The sequence below is a fragment of the Neophocaena asiaeorientalis genome, unplaced genomic scaffold (genome assembly GCF_003031525.2).
Source record: "Neophocaena asiaeorientalis asiaeorientalis breed wild unplaced genomic scaffold, Neophocaena_asiaeorientalis_V1.1 scaffold119, whole genome shotgun sequence".
NCBI lineage: Eukaryota > Metazoa > Chordata > Mammalia > Artiodactyla > Phocoenidae > Neophocaena > Neophocaena asiaeorientalis.
Genome location: NW_020175821.1, coordinates 3,585,319 through 3,600,256, shown reverse-complemented (window position 1 = coordinate 3,600,256; position 14,938 = coordinate 3,585,319). Strand labels below are relative to the sequence as shown.

Below are 14,938 nucleotides of genomic sequence, written 5' to 3'. Positions count from 1 at the left end.
TTTTTTTTTTGCTACGCAGGCCTCTCACTGGTGTGGCCTCTCCCGTTGCGGAGCACAGGCTCCAGACGCGCAGGCTCAGCAGCCATGGCTCACGGGCCCAGCCGCTCTGCGGCATGTGGGATCTTCCCGGACCGGGGCACGAACCCGCATCCCCTGCATCAGCAGGCGGACTCTCAACCACTGCGCCACCAGGGAAGCCCCATTCTTTTTTCTTTATTCTGCTCCCTGGCAGTTATTTCCACCATTTTATCTTCCAGCTCACTTATCCATTCTTCTGTCTCAGTTATTCTGTTATTGATTCCTTCTAGAGTATTTTTAATTTCAGTAATTGTGTTTTTCATCACTGTTTGTTTGCTCTTTAGTTCTTCTAGATCCTTGTTAAATGTTTCTTGTATTTTCTCCATTCTGTTTCTGAGGTTTTGGATCATCTTTACTATCATTACTCTGAATTCTTTTTCCGGTAGGTTGCCTATTTCATCTTCATTAATTTGGTCTTGTAGGTTTTTACCTTGCTCCTTTGTCTGTAACAAGTTTTTTTGTCCTTTCTTTTTCTTTTTCTTTTTTGATGGGTGGTGTTGTATTCCTGTTTTATTGGTTGTTTGGCCTGAGGCGTCCAGCACTGGAGTTTGCAGGCAGTTGGATATATCCAGGTGTTGGTGCTGAGATGAGGACCTCCAGGAGGCCTCACTCCGATTGATACTCCCTGGGGTCTGAGGTTCTCTGTTAGTCCAGTGGTTTGGACTCAGAGCTCCCATCACAGGAGCTCAGGCCCAACCTCCAGCCTGGGAACCAAGATCCCGTAAGCTTTGTGGCATGGTAAAAAAAAAAAAGGAAGAAAGAAAGAAAAAAAGGAGCAGTACAGTATCAAAGAATAAAAAACAAAATAAAATTAGAAAGATAAAAAATATATTAGGAAAAATAAACTATAATTGAAGCAACTGCAACAAGGTAAAATAAAACCGCAGCAGAAAAAAGGAAAAACAAGGGGGGTGGGGTGGGGAAGAAGCCAAAAGTGAAAGAAGTTCTTTCGTTTGAGCATGGGGTGGGGCCTAGGCGGGATGACATTCAAGCATGGGGCGGGGCCTCTGCTTAGGACCTGCACAGAAGCGGGTAGGCAGCACGTGGAAAGAAGGACCTGTAGAGTGTGGCGTTCGGGAGTTTGGAGGTAGGGCCCTGAGTGAGGGTGTAGGGGCAGGGCTTGGGCTCTCCAGGGCAGGAGGGAGGCACTGAGGGCAGAGGATGAGGCCCTGGACCCCAACAGGCTTCCCAGTGCCTAAGTGGACAGGGAAGGCACTGGCCGTGTTACCTTCCGTTTCTTCATGCCCCTCCCCCATGGTCTCTGCCAGGGTCTTCCCTACCCGCCCCCCACTGGGGCACTGGACCCCTAACCATGGGTGGGTCCTGCTGGGTGTAGGAACTCCTCCTCCCCCAGACACCCCTCAGGGGTGTTGGTCCCTGAAGTCCAACCTTTACTTTTGCTCCCTCTTCCCTCCCTCCCACTCCCTCAGGACCCGCGCGTCTGGAGAGGGCCTCAGTGGGGAGAGGATCAGGCCCAGCATCTCAGCAGGTTCCTGGGGGTCCAAGTGGGCAGTGGAAACCTGGCCATGCTCCCTTTTGATCCTCTGCCCTCCTAATGGTTCCCCAGTTTCCCCCTTTCGGGGTGGGATCCCTTACCCTCCCCCAGCAGCCTCTCAGGGGCGCCAGTCTGGTCCCCCTCCACTTCTCTTCCCCCTTCACTCCCCCCACGCCGGTGGCTGGGGGTTCCTCCCGTCCCCTGAGATGTCTGTGGTCCCCCACCAGTGCCTGGTAGGTGCCCTAGTTGTGAGGAGACACGAATTTCTCGTCCTCCTGGTAGCCATCTTGACTCCACTGGAGACATGTTTTTTAAAATATCTTTTGGTAGAGAGATGGAAATGAATAAAGAAGAGGGGGGGAATGGCATAGAGAGCCAGGGACTAAGCCTTGTGATCTCTCCATATTTAAAAGCCACCTGATTTAAACAAACATTCCAGTTTTAGAAATAGTTTTTATTTATTTATTTTGGGCTGCATTGGGTCTTCATTGCTGTGTGCGGGCTTTCTCTAGTTGTGGCGAGTGGGGGTACTCTTCATTGTGTGCGTGGCTTCTTATTGCAGTGGCTTCTCTTGTTGCGGAGCATGGGCTCCAGGACGGGCTTCAGTAGTTGTGGCACGTGGACTCATTAGTTGTGGCTTGCGGGCTCTAGAGCGCAGGCTCATTAGTTGTGGCTCACGGACTTAGTTGCTCCGCGGCATGTGGGATCTTCCCGGACCAGGGTTCAAACCCGTGTCGCCTGCATTGGCAGGCGTTGGGCTTTCTCTTGTTGCAGCAAGCAGGGGCTACTCTTCATTGTGGTGTGTGGTTTTCTCATTGCGGTGGCTTCCCTTGTTGCGGAGCACAGGCTCTAGGCACGTGGGCTTCAGTAGTAGTGGCACGCGGACTCAGTAGTTGTGGCTTGCGGGCTCTAGAGCGCAGGCTCATTAGTTGTGGCTCACGGACTTAGTTGCTCCGCGGCATGTGGGATCTTCCCGGACCAGGGTTCAAACCCGTGTCGCCTGCATTGGCAGGCGGATTCTTAACCACTGTGCCACCAGGGAAGCCCAGGAATATTCTTTAATTTGCCATTTTGTGCTTTTAAAACTGTATTTTCAAACTTTTTTTCACATTTTCTAGCATGTATTCACCTTGAATAATTTCGCTTTTTCTTTCTTGACCTTTGCTTATTGAAGAGTTAAAAAGTCCAGAGTAGCCCCCGCTTGCTGCAACTAGAGAAAGCCCGTGCGCTGCAACGAAGACCCAGTGCAACCAAAAAAGTAAAAATAAATAAAATAAATTTAAAAAAAAAAAAAAAAAGTCCAAAGAATGGATAAAGAGGAAGTTAGTGTCTTAGTTTTTCTCAGTCAGTTTAGAATAGACGTAGAAGAAGGCATTTCCTATAGATTAGGTTAATAAAACATAAATTTAATGCTTGGCATTGCTTTTCAACCAGAGTAGGTAAAGTTACCTAGATTCTGATTATGAATCTTTTTTTTTTTTCAGGAAAATAATGGACTTTAAAATTGAGACTATTGAATAGCAAATAAAAGTATAATAAAGATAAGTTGATATAAATTACCCCCTTGAGCATTGACTCATCTGTGGTTCTTTCAGCCCAATTATTGAAGACAGCGGTGAAGCCACACACTCCTCTGGGTTCTCTGGATCTTCTGCCTCAGTTACAAGCACCTCCTCCATCAAATGTCTTCAAATTCCTGAGAAACTGGAGCTCACTAGTGAGACTGCAGGTAGGTTCATATATACCATTTGTAAACAAATATCTATATCCACGTCCAGTGAACACTTATTTATCAGAGCAAACTGAGGTATAAGTATTTCTTCTCTAGAAAAGTTGCCATAAATTGTGAAATCTCTAGAACAAGTGAGTACTAACTGAATTCGGTATTATAAAGACCTGAGATAGATGAGTCTTGTTAGGTTAGCAGTATTGATCATGCGATCATGGTTTTTTTTCTCCCTCCTCTGTTATAATACCCATTTTAAGTTTTGGGATAATTTTTTTGAACATTTTTTTTCCTGCAGACAGCCCTACTCAGTCACCCTGGTGTTCACAGTATCGCAGACAACTACTAAAATCCCTACCGGAGCTGAGTACCTCTACAGAGTTTTTTGTAGAAGATAAACCAATGCCTAATTTGGAAATAGAGAAGGAAATTGAATTAGGTAAGTATCGTTGAATGCATGTCCTTTTGTGTATGACAATATACAAATAAGTGATTATTTGTACTTGAATTTGATGCTTAAGTACAATCAATATTTCTAGAATGTAAGAAACAACATTATAGGAGTTGACACATTGATAAGTTCATGTCCCAGTAACAATAGGAATTCTGTCTTCCCCTCTTTCAATTTTTTTATCCCCTCTTTCAGTTTTTAACAAATGATTTTGAAAACTATTCTAGATGCTACTAACTGGCAAATATAAAGTGAGTGCCTTTAGCCCTTAAGCCAGGAAGTAAAAGCTAGGGGGCTATACATATTCACAGTGATTTTGAAATGGAATCAAACCTTCTCAACAGATAATGAGGATTATTGCATTAAACAACAATACCTGATATGTGAAGACTACAAATTATTCTGGGTGACGCCAAGAAACTCTGCAGAGTTAACCATAATAAAGGTGGGACTGATTCTCTGTCACTTCAATTTCTTTGTATATAATGTTGGTTGAAGCAGTAACTGTGACCCCATGGTTCCATAAGATCCTTTTCATAGTCTATAAGCTTCCTTATAGGAAAGTCAGTGATGCATAAAGAAATCACTCACCATTATATGCCAAGATGAGATATCAAAAATGAGAGGGTGTGGCTTCCCTGGTGGCGCATTGGTTGAGAGTCCGCCTGCCGATGAACGTGGGTTCGTGCCCCAGTCCGGGAGGATCCCACATGCCGCGGAGCAGCTGGGCCCGTGAGCCATGGCCGCTGGGGCTGCGCGTCCAGAGCCTGTGCTCCGGCAACCGGAGAGGCCACAGCAGTGAGAGGCCCGCGTACCGCAAAAAAAAAAAAAAAATGAGAGGGTGTAAATCTCTCAATGTGTCCAAACATGTCAGGTGTTACATCAATTTTATCTTTTTGAGGACATCTGAAATTTTCTGGCTCGCTCCAATCTGGACAAGTTACATTCTAGGCTTGACACGTATACACACACACACACACACTATATTACCTTGAAATTTCCATTCACCATCATCCCAGGGATTCACATGACCTCTTTTTTATATTGAATGCCTAGTTATGTTGGATCCCGTTTTCTTTTCCTTTCTTGGTTTAAGTCCTCATATTTTAGTAGCTTCCTGAGAAAGGATGCATAGGATGTAAATTTTTTGAAACCTTGCATGTCAAAATATTTCTTATTCCACATCTTTATTTGATTGGTAGGTTGGCTGGATATTAGAATTCTAGGTTCAAAACTTTTTTTCTTTAGAATTTTGAAGATAAGCTCCATTAGCTTTTGGCTTCTAACCTTGCTTTTAAAATCTTTTGCCATTCTCTGTGTGATTTTTTTTTTTCCCCCTCTCTCTGGATCCTTGTAGGATCTTATGTTTGTCCCCAGCATTCTGAAATTTCACAATTACATGCTTTGGTAAAAGTGTATTTTCACCCATATGCTAGGCACTTGATGGCCATTTCAATCTGGAGACTCCTTCAGTTCTGAGAAATTATCTTCAAAGAAAAAATTATTTCTTCCCCCCAGTCTTTTCTGTTCACTTATTCTAGAATTCCTTTTATTAGGATTTGGGGTCTCCTGGACAGATTCTTTAAAAACCTTATCTTTTTTTCTCCTATTTTCTCTTTGTCTTTTTGCTTTACTTTCTGAATGTTTTGTCAACTTTATTTTCAGTCTTTTTACTGGGTTTTTCATTTCTTTTATCATGTTCTTTCTTTGTAGCATTCTGTCCTTCATTTCAAAGATGAAATATTCCTTATCTCTCTGAGTATATTAATGATACTTTAATTTTTTTTTTCTCCCTGCATCATCTGTTTCCTTTTGTCTGTTTTGATCTCTGTCTTTCATATTAGAGGCTTTCTTCAAGTCTTTGGCTGTCTCTTCATATTTAAGTTGAAAGCCAGTTGAAAGCTCTGTTATATGGTGGGACCTTGACAGCTGTAGGCTTCACTGTACAGTGATCTCACTTGGCCATTTTGTTGGAAAATCCTCAATCTTTGGGTCTTTTGAGTTTATCAGATTCCTCAGAGAAAACTTCTGGTTTCCTGCCTAGAGCATGTAATCCTGGCTGCTAGCCTCCTGAAAGCTGCATGGGGAAGTTAGTCTGGAGAGTAGAGGGGCAGGAAGATGCATCTTAACATTTGACATATAATAAACTTCTTCCTCTTCTCCATATGGTATTCCCACCCTCAACAATGCACAGTGTCCTCTAGTCCAGAGCCCTTCTGTTTTATATTCTCTAGGAATAAACTTCTGGTCTTCAAGAATGAGAGAGAGGCAGGGCTAGGCTGGGCTACAGGAGCAGGAGGGGAGTCTGGGGACTGATGTTCTCTTTACAGAGTTCAACCACCCCTGTTTTAGCTCCACCTTCACCCTTACTTCTATAGGTGATTAGTACCACCAGTTTTATATTCTAGGGAGATGGTCTTGTAGTATAAATATGGTTGCTTTCAGCTTTCTCCACTGCTAAAATCAGCTTTCTTGGATCTGTTAAGTGGATTGTTACCTCTTATTATGCTCTTTCCAGCTTTCAGAATTTCCTGCTGCTCCGTCCTTTATTATAGATTTCTACCTTTTAAAATATCCCGTTACTATTATTTCTGTTGGGATATAAGAAGGGCTGGAGGGAATGTTTTCATTCTGCCAACTATAACAATAGATTCTAATGACTCTTATTTTTAAAATATATTTTCTTACAGGTATCTTCTCAACCTGTCCCATGGGACTTTTATATCAACTTCAAGTTAAAGGAACGTTTAAATGAGGAGTGTGATAATTTGTGTATCTGTTATCAATACCAAGATGGCTGTATTGTTTGGCACCAATATATAAACTGCTTCACCCTTCAGGTTTGCAATAATATGAAAACATATCATTTAAAGTCCTCAAGTAGAGAGATTTGTGCTCCATTTAGCAAAGGAATTTAGTACAGAATTCCTGTTAATCTTCTAGAAATAGACCAATTAAATTATGAGTTAAAAGCATTGTTTTCTTTTTCCAAGTTATTTTGACCAAGAACCTCCTTTAACTTTTTATTATGTCAATTTTCAAACATATAAAAGTAGACAGAATTGTGTAATGACCTGGTCATCTAACTGTGACCATCACCAGTTCATGTCCACTTTTGTTTTAAATTCCTGGTCTGGTAATTCCAACATCCCTGCCATGTCTGGTTTTGATGCTTGTTCAAATTGCATTTTTTGCTTTTTGGTATGCCTTGTAATTTTTTCTTGATAGCCAGGCATGATGTACTGGGTAAAAGGAACTACTATAAATAGGCCTTTAGTAATATGATGATAAGGTGTGAGGGGAGGGAAGGTGTTGTACAGTGCTATGATTCATCATCTTTTGCAGCGAGCCTATGCCTTTGGACTGTGAGCTTCACAAGTTTCTCAGTTTCCTACCCCCATACCCCCCACCACCCGACTTAGGTAGGACAAGATGGCTGGAGTGGGCTGGAATTGTGTATTTCCCTTCCCCAGGTAGGCTCTGAAAATGCCCCAGCAGGTTAGGCTCTGGTTAACTAGTTTCCCCTGAAGGCAGGCCTTGTTAAAAAGAACAGAGTGCTGTGGCCTATTTCAAATGGTTCTTTTTTCCTCTCTCGCTGCTGGAAGCACTAGGGGAATTTTTCTGTGATATTTACTGTGAGAACCTGGTCTGGCTCCTAGAGGTAAAGTTCACAAAAATGTGGGGCCCCCCTATGCTTACAGATCCTAAAGGAGTTGTTGATTTTTCAGTTGGCTCAGCTTTTTACATGCTAGGACAGTGGTAACTTCCAAGCTCCTTATGTGAGGAATGGAAACCAGAGGTCTATTTTTGCCACTCCTGTTCTATGTATACTTTCCCCCTGGATCATTTTTGGAACCCAAACACAATATATCTTTTTTGGCCACACCACACGGCTTGCGGGATCTCAGTACCCCAACCAGGGACTGAACCCAGGCCCTTGGCAGTGAAAGGCCAGAATCCTAACCACTAGGCCACCAGGGAACTCCCCACAATATATCATTTTATTCTTTGGAATGTTCTTAAGAAAGTTTTACTGCCTTTTTTTAGTTTAGTGTTTCCGAGGTTTTTATTTCTCATCTCTTTTTAAATTGAAGTATAGTTGATAGACAATGTTATATTAGTTTCAGGTGTACAACATAGTGATGGTTTTGCTACAATTTTGATGGTAATACAAATTCTCCAAAATGGTTAGAATGATGGTATTTTAAAACTACCATTTATAGGACACCTATTATGGGCCAGGCTCACCCTTGATGCTCTTCATCCATTATTTCATTAAATCCTTATAAACAATCTAATTGGAAAGCAGCATTATTAAAAATGGGACAAAAACCCAACCTACAAAGGAGCCGACATTCTAATAGAGAACAACAAGGAAGAGTACAGGGCAGTGGTAAGCAAGGTATTAAGTGTAAGTCACCCCAAATTAAGAAATAGAAAAAAAAAATTAAAAAAAAAAAAAAAAAAAAAAAAAAAAAAAAGAAATAGTTTTCTGTCCTTCTATTTCCAGGATCTTCTTCAATACAGTGAACTTATTACCCATGAAATGATAGTGTTGATTATTTGTAACCTCTTGACAATGATGGAGAAACTACACAAAGCAGAAATAGTCCATGGTGACTTGAGTCCAAGGAGTCTGATTCTTAGAAACAGGTTGGTCCTTTTCATTCTCTTATAATTCTGTCAGCTTTGTCATAAAACATGGATAGTTGCCATTCTCTTTTGCCTTTTGATAAATGCCATATTAATGAACACAGTATGTTAAGAGAATATTTGCTACCTAAAAGTCAATAGTCACTGGGAATAGTTTAAAAGAATTCAACCAAAAAGAACACGTTGAGGAAAAAATCCAGAAAAAAAGAATTAACAACTCCATCGTGATGATTCCTGTCAAGAAGAGATGTAAAATGTGAATATTTGGGGAAATGTGAAGTAGATTGTCTAGCCTTTCTTTGTGTGGGACCAGTGCGGAGCTAGCAAGGATGCTAGCAAAACTGAGGCACTGCTCAGTTTCAAAGACCAGAGCTTAAGTCACACCAAATTGAGGTAATTGCCAAAAGAAGTAGGTAAAACCAGAGTGCAAATGCAAACCATGCCAAGAAAAGGGGCTTAAATCCAGTTTAGCCGTCAGGTTCAAGGGGTGAGCACAGAGCAGGAAATAAGAAATGAAGCCCAAATACTAAGAACTGAGAAAATACAGACAACATTGAGGCATAAACAAGGCAAAGATGCTCAACAATTTTTGTTTTATGGAAAGGACTAGAGGACCAACACACCCCTCTAATAATGGGCATTGATCTCATGGTATTTGAGTGAAGCAGTCTGGTTTAAAGATGCTTTGTCTGCCCCAAGCCTGTGACTTGGGTAAGCAGTTAACTTTCTCTCTGAGGTCATTCGTGTACACTAAAAGCTGGAATTATTCTTTACATTTCTCCTGACTACTTATTCTGTAAGAAGAAACTGAATTAGACTCTAAATCATAGTTGGCGTGGAAATTAAAATAACCTTCAATGTATTTCTGCAATTATAACCAAAAAAACTAGAGCATCCTACCTTCTTTCCTGAGATGGCAGGGTCCTAAAGGCTTCCCCAGGCATAATACAGCAGCATTTCTCTTCCAGGGCACCATAGGTACTTTGGATGAGATAATTCTTTGTGCAGGTCTGGTCCAAGCATGTCAGGATGTTTTATATCTATTTCCCCGTAACTACCTCTCACCCAAACACAAGTTACAATCCCCCAGCCATTGTGATCACCAAATATCTCCCCATATGTTTCCAAATGTGAGAACCCCTGGTATAGTTTTTATTTTCATTCTATTTCACAGCACTGAAATTTCAGAGGATAGTGCTAGAGTTCTCAGGACTTTTCATGGAAATTGTAAGCAAAGAGATTTTCTAAGCCTTTTTGGGATTAGGCATTTGTATGCTGTGTATTCAGATATCCTTCTCTCAGTCACTAGAGGACTCCAGGAAACCACATAGTGTTGAAGGGACATTGCCTTTTACTTTGTCACAACTTTTCAAATTTGATAGGAAATTTCATATAGATGCACAAGGAATTGAAAGAGCCTTTTTTTTAAACATCTCTATTGGAGTATAATTGCTTTACAATGTTGTGTTAGTTTCTGCTGTATAACAAAGTGAATCAGCTACATGTATACATATATCCCCATATCCCCTCCCTCTTGCATCTCCCTCCCACCCTCCTTATCCCACTCCTCTAGGTGGTCACAAAGCTGTGAGCTGATCTCCCTGTGCTATGCGGCTGCTTCCCACTAGCTGTCTATTTTACATTTGGTAGTGTATATATGTCAATGTTACTCTCTCACTTCGTCCCAGCTTACCCTTCCCCCTCCCCATAGCCTCAAGTCTATTCTCTATGTCTGTGTGAAAGAGCCTTTTGAAATCATTTAATGCAGTTTCTACATTGTGTGTGTGTGTGTGTGTGTGTGTGTGTGTGTGTGTATAAAATGAGATCCAAAAAAGTAGAATGTCTTGCCCAGGGTAACAGTGAATGGATGATTAGAGAGCTAGGAGACCTTTCTGCTTCTTTTTATTATTCTCAGAAACATTTTTCCTACCTCTCCCAAGTTTTGAAAATATTTGGGAATTATAGTTTTATGATGGCCAAAAACAAGTTGTAGTAAGGAATCATAAATTTTAAAGTAAAATAGATCATTCTGTGCTGTGGAGGTATATGTGATAGGATTAATCAAAGCCTATATTTAGGAATATAAGACCTGCCACTGATATCCATCAGGGATTTGAAAACACCAACTGAGAAAGCAGAGAAACAGAAGGAACACAAAGATAATCCATTTTTTCCTCACATAAATAGTTCCTATATCTCTTTGGAGAATAGCTTTATTACATGGAATAGATAAGCCTGAGGAAAATCAATAGTGAATTAGTGCTATAAAGTTCTTTCCTCTTTTTTTTTTTTTGTAAGGAAACAGGATTGGAATTACATATAAGAGGAAGACAGTATGGTATTAATTTAATATAAACAGGATGGTTTACAGTATTTTGTAAAGGTATCACTTTACCAAAAAACAGCCTTATGTTGTTTTCAGTTAAACTCTGGGAAGGAGGGATCTGAATGACACTCGGAAAGCCTAATCTAATAGTAAACAAGAAAGACTGTGACATCTATCAAAGCTTAATTTCCTCCATCATAATTCTTGTCAGTGTATAAATCATTGCTGTTATATATATCAATATGTTCAGTGCAAGACAGAGGCCTGCAGTCTAGTTTCAGTATTTAGTTTATATAATATGGAAACTTGATAAATGTTCTGTGGTGGCCATGCACAATGGCTTAGATATAGCTTGGGTCACTAAACTCATCTTAACGTTCCCCAGTTGGGTGGATACTGCCACTGCTCTTACAGGTGCATTTTCATAACTAACCACTGGAGGGAGCTATTGGCATAGCTAAGGCACACCTGCAGTACCTCCTTTTTTTTCTTTCTTTCTTTTTTTTTAAAGACCAGCTATGCAGCTTCTTTCATGGCCTGTTTTTATTATCTCCTTCTCTTACATCTGGGCTTAGAATCCACGATCCCTATGATTGTAATAAGAATGATCAAGCTTTGAAGATAGTGGACTTTTCCTACAGTGTTGACCTTAGGGCACAGCTAGATGTTTTTAACCTCAGCGGCTTTCGGACTGTACAGATCCTGGAAGGACAAAAGATCCTGGCTAACTGTTCTTCTCCCTACCAGGTAAGTGTAAAACAAGCTTGAGCAAATATGGAGAGGGTTTCTTAATCTCCTTCTTACCTAGATAAGCCATGAAAGCTAGTGTTTACTGATATTGTCTCTCCTGGAACAGATGACCTAGTTTTCAAATATCACCAAGTCAAGCAAAATGTACCATTTTTCTGTCACAATACTGAAGAATTTACACATACACGTGCAGACACATGACTAACTCAGTAACCTAAGTTTTCTACCACTTATCTGTGTTGTCTTTTGTAAATCATTTTCTGTGATCTTCTCTGTAAAATAAAGATAATAATCAGCTCTGTTTACATCAGAATTCTTGTGAGGATTAAATGCAATAATGTATATAAAAAGACATTAGGAGAAATATAAAGTGTTTTATATGGTGGCATTATATGCAGAAATCCCTTCTGACTCAGCTCTGGATATATGGCATTTTGCTGATTGAATATGTAGCATAGCCCTGAACTAGTCATGTAGAACACATTTAGATCACAGCTAGAGTCCATGCAAATTTAGTAGGTGTACAAATTTGAATTTGGCAGTCCAGATATATTTGTCTTCTTTTTTTTTGCGGTACGTGGGCCTCTCACTGTTATGGCCTCTCCCGTTGCGGAGCACAGGCTCTGGACGCGCAGGCTCAGCGGCCGTGGCTCACGGGCCCAGCCGCTCCACGGCATGTGGGATCTTCCCGGACCAGGGCACGAACCCGCGTCCCCTGCATCAGCAGGCAGACTCTCAATCACTGTGCCACCAGGGAAGACCTATTTGTCATCTTTTGTTCTAGGATAATTCCTAGAGTTGGCTCTACTGATCACTTCTTTGGGGAGTTTCTCTCTTTACTGTAAGGATAAGGAACAGTCTACTAAAATGTATGTCATAAAATAAACTTAGCTAAGCACTATGATACCTGTCAACTTCCTACATAAATAAATTGCCGTGACAGTAGCAGAGAATGATTTTAGCTGATGGTGCTTTTTGTGATTTCAGGTAGATCTGTTTGGTATAGCAGATTTAGCACATTTACTATTGTTCAAGGAACACCTGCAGGTCTTCTGGGATGGGTCCCTCTGGAGACTTAGCCAAAATATTTCTGAGTAAGTATTGGTGGTTTCAGGGTCTTTGCCTGTCCAAATAATGTTCTCTTTATCTTGGGTGCTCTCTGCTTTGACAGCCTTGGTTTCCTAGTCCAAATGCCATGATTTCATTAATTTTAACCAGTTTTCATTAAAGTATCAGTGGAGCACCTTGTGCAGGACAAAGGAGTTGTTCATTAAAAATGGGAATCAAAAAAAAAAAAAAAAAAAAATGGGAATCAAGCTATTCAGACTTCAGGACATCATTCTGGACCTAGATGTATCATAGACATATAAACCGTGACTAGAGTATGGAAGCCTCTCAATTTAGAAGGCTTAATAGAAACATTTTATGAGAATAATTTTCTAATCAATTGGTGTTAGACTTATGGCCCTTTTTAATAGCTTTTGTCAAAAGTTAATAAGCATGTCTTGAAGAAAGCTAAATTTCAATTACATACTAATTTTAGGCTATTATTTATTTGATGAATGGGTGAAACCAAAGCAGAGAACTGAATCTCCTTGGTGAGGAAGTAAATGCTCTCTTAATAACAGCTGCTTGGTCTCAGAACCTTAGTATTCCCTCAGGCCTGCTCATAATACTTATTAAATATCCCATGTTCTCCCTTACCTTATCATAGCTATTGACTTCGCAGAATAAGCTTACCAATCTATCACTTAAAGAAAAATCAGTGTTGAAAATTTAACACCCCTTCACCTCCATTTTCCCCTGCCAACAATTGAATTGTATTTTTTTCTTTATTTAATTCAGAATTTGGCCAGTCTTACTTGTCTCTAACATGTACTTTCAAAATAGGTTTGAAATATAATGTAAGGCATATAGGATAGATTCAGGTTATCTCCAGTTGGTTATGGTCCTAGGTGGGTCTTACACAAACAGAAGCAAGTGGGGTCAGGTGGGGTTTCCTAACAGCCTTGCCTTTTACAATAATAGAAGCTTCTCTGATCTTTAAAAAAAAAAGGCGCAAACATCATAGACTTAAGCAGTAGTTACTTCATTTGAGCTTAGGATTCTGAGAAGGTTGTGAAGATAATAAACCCCTGGGCGGGGGAAGAGAGGAAGCTGTAGTCTTTCTAATGACCTAGACTTTAGAAAAGTTAGAAGAGAGGAGACAAAATTCGTCTTTCTTCTATTTGTAGAAGAGAAATGCTGCATCTTAGTACATGGAGGAAATTTATAGATTCAGATGAAAGATTTTCTTTCCCTTTATGTGCATTATATTATGGCTTTTCCCACTATGGTAGTCTTTTTTCTTTTTTCTTTTTTTTTTTTTGTAGTTTGACCTTGGGTTTTCAAAGGACACTACTTGAATGATCTCTAACCCTAGAGTTAGGTATTACCTTAAATCATGTTGGTGCGTAAATGTACCACTGAGTTAAACACAGAAAGAATTCTACCTCCTATATGCCTAATCTCGATGAAAATGGTTTTATATATTTTTAGGCTAAAAGGTGGTGAACTGTGGAATAAATTCTTTGTGCGGATTCTGAATGCCAGTGATGAGTCCACAGTGTCTGTTCTGAGGGAACTTGCAGCAGAAATGAATGGGGTGTTTGACGCCACATTCCAAAGTCACCTGAACAAAGCTTTATGGAAGGTAGGGAAGTTAATCAGTCCTGGGGCTTTCCTCTTCCAGCAAGATAGGCAGTCAAGTCTCTCGCAGATTCCTGCCTAAGACCAATGGTGGTACTGTGGAACACTGGACCTGTATATGCTATGATTTAATTTAGGTACACTACTAATACTTTTCTGCTTTTTGGTAGAAGTTTATTTCTAGGTAACTGGCATTTTCTACTCAACAAGGTACCGCCTCTTGGCCTTGTCTAACTTTAACAAAGAACTGTTTTATTCTAAATGGATTCCATATTAATGGGTACCTTGTTGTCGTTTAATGCATTTGTCTCAACTTTTCCCTGTGCTTTTCCCGTTTGTAATTTGTGACCTGTGCCCTTATGATCACTATGTATTTTGTAAATAATAAAATAGTATTTGTTAAATTTGTGCTAACATCTCATCTACTTTTTGCTAACTAAGGTAATAAATGGCCTGATTTTGCAGACAGACGCTACTTTACCATGGAAATGTATATATTCTAGACTTAGAACTGTTATGATAGGATTGTAACGAGACAGAATAGCCAACCATTCCTTTAGGTGTTCCTGACCTTCCACTAAATGGTCTAGATTGAAAAGCAGATAAAATGGTTTACACAAGGCCAAATTTTCTTAAATTTCAAGGGGCAAAATTGTTTGTTTTCATTATATTTTAATGTTTTCATTTTTTATCCACCAAGCCCCTTGGTCTACTTATATAATCTAGCAGTGCTGCTGCTGCTCGGTCTCTTGATTAGGGCTGTGCGAGTTA

The 14,938-nt window shown here is 40.2% G+C and overlaps 1 protein-coding gene across 1 annotated transcript in view; it reads left to right on the top strand.

The window, feature by feature from the left end:
- Positions 1-14,579, top strand: part of BUB1B (BUB1 mitotic checkpoint serine/threonine kinase B) — a 54,224-nt gene extending 39,645 nt beyond the window's left edge. The window contains exons 16-23 of the mRNA XM_024732503.1: positions 3,169-3,302; positions 3,598-3,738; positions 4,095-4,195; positions 6,441-6,590; positions 8,261-8,403; positions 11,305-11,476; positions 12,467-12,573; positions 14,018-14,579. Of these exons, the coding sequence (XP_024588271.1) occupies positions 3,169-3,302; positions 3,598-3,738; positions 4,095-4,195; positions 6,441-6,590; positions 8,261-8,403; positions 11,305-11,476; positions 12,467-12,573; positions 14,018-14,249 (1,180 nt within the window). The 3' untranslated portion in view covers positions 14,250-14,579. The remainder of the gene's footprint in view (positions 1-3,168; positions 3,303-3,597; positions 3,739-4,094; positions 4,196-6,440; positions 6,591-8,260; positions 8,404-11,304; positions 11,477-12,466; positions 12,574-14,017) is intronic.
- The last annotated feature ends 359 nt before the right edge of the window (positions 14,580-14,938 follow it).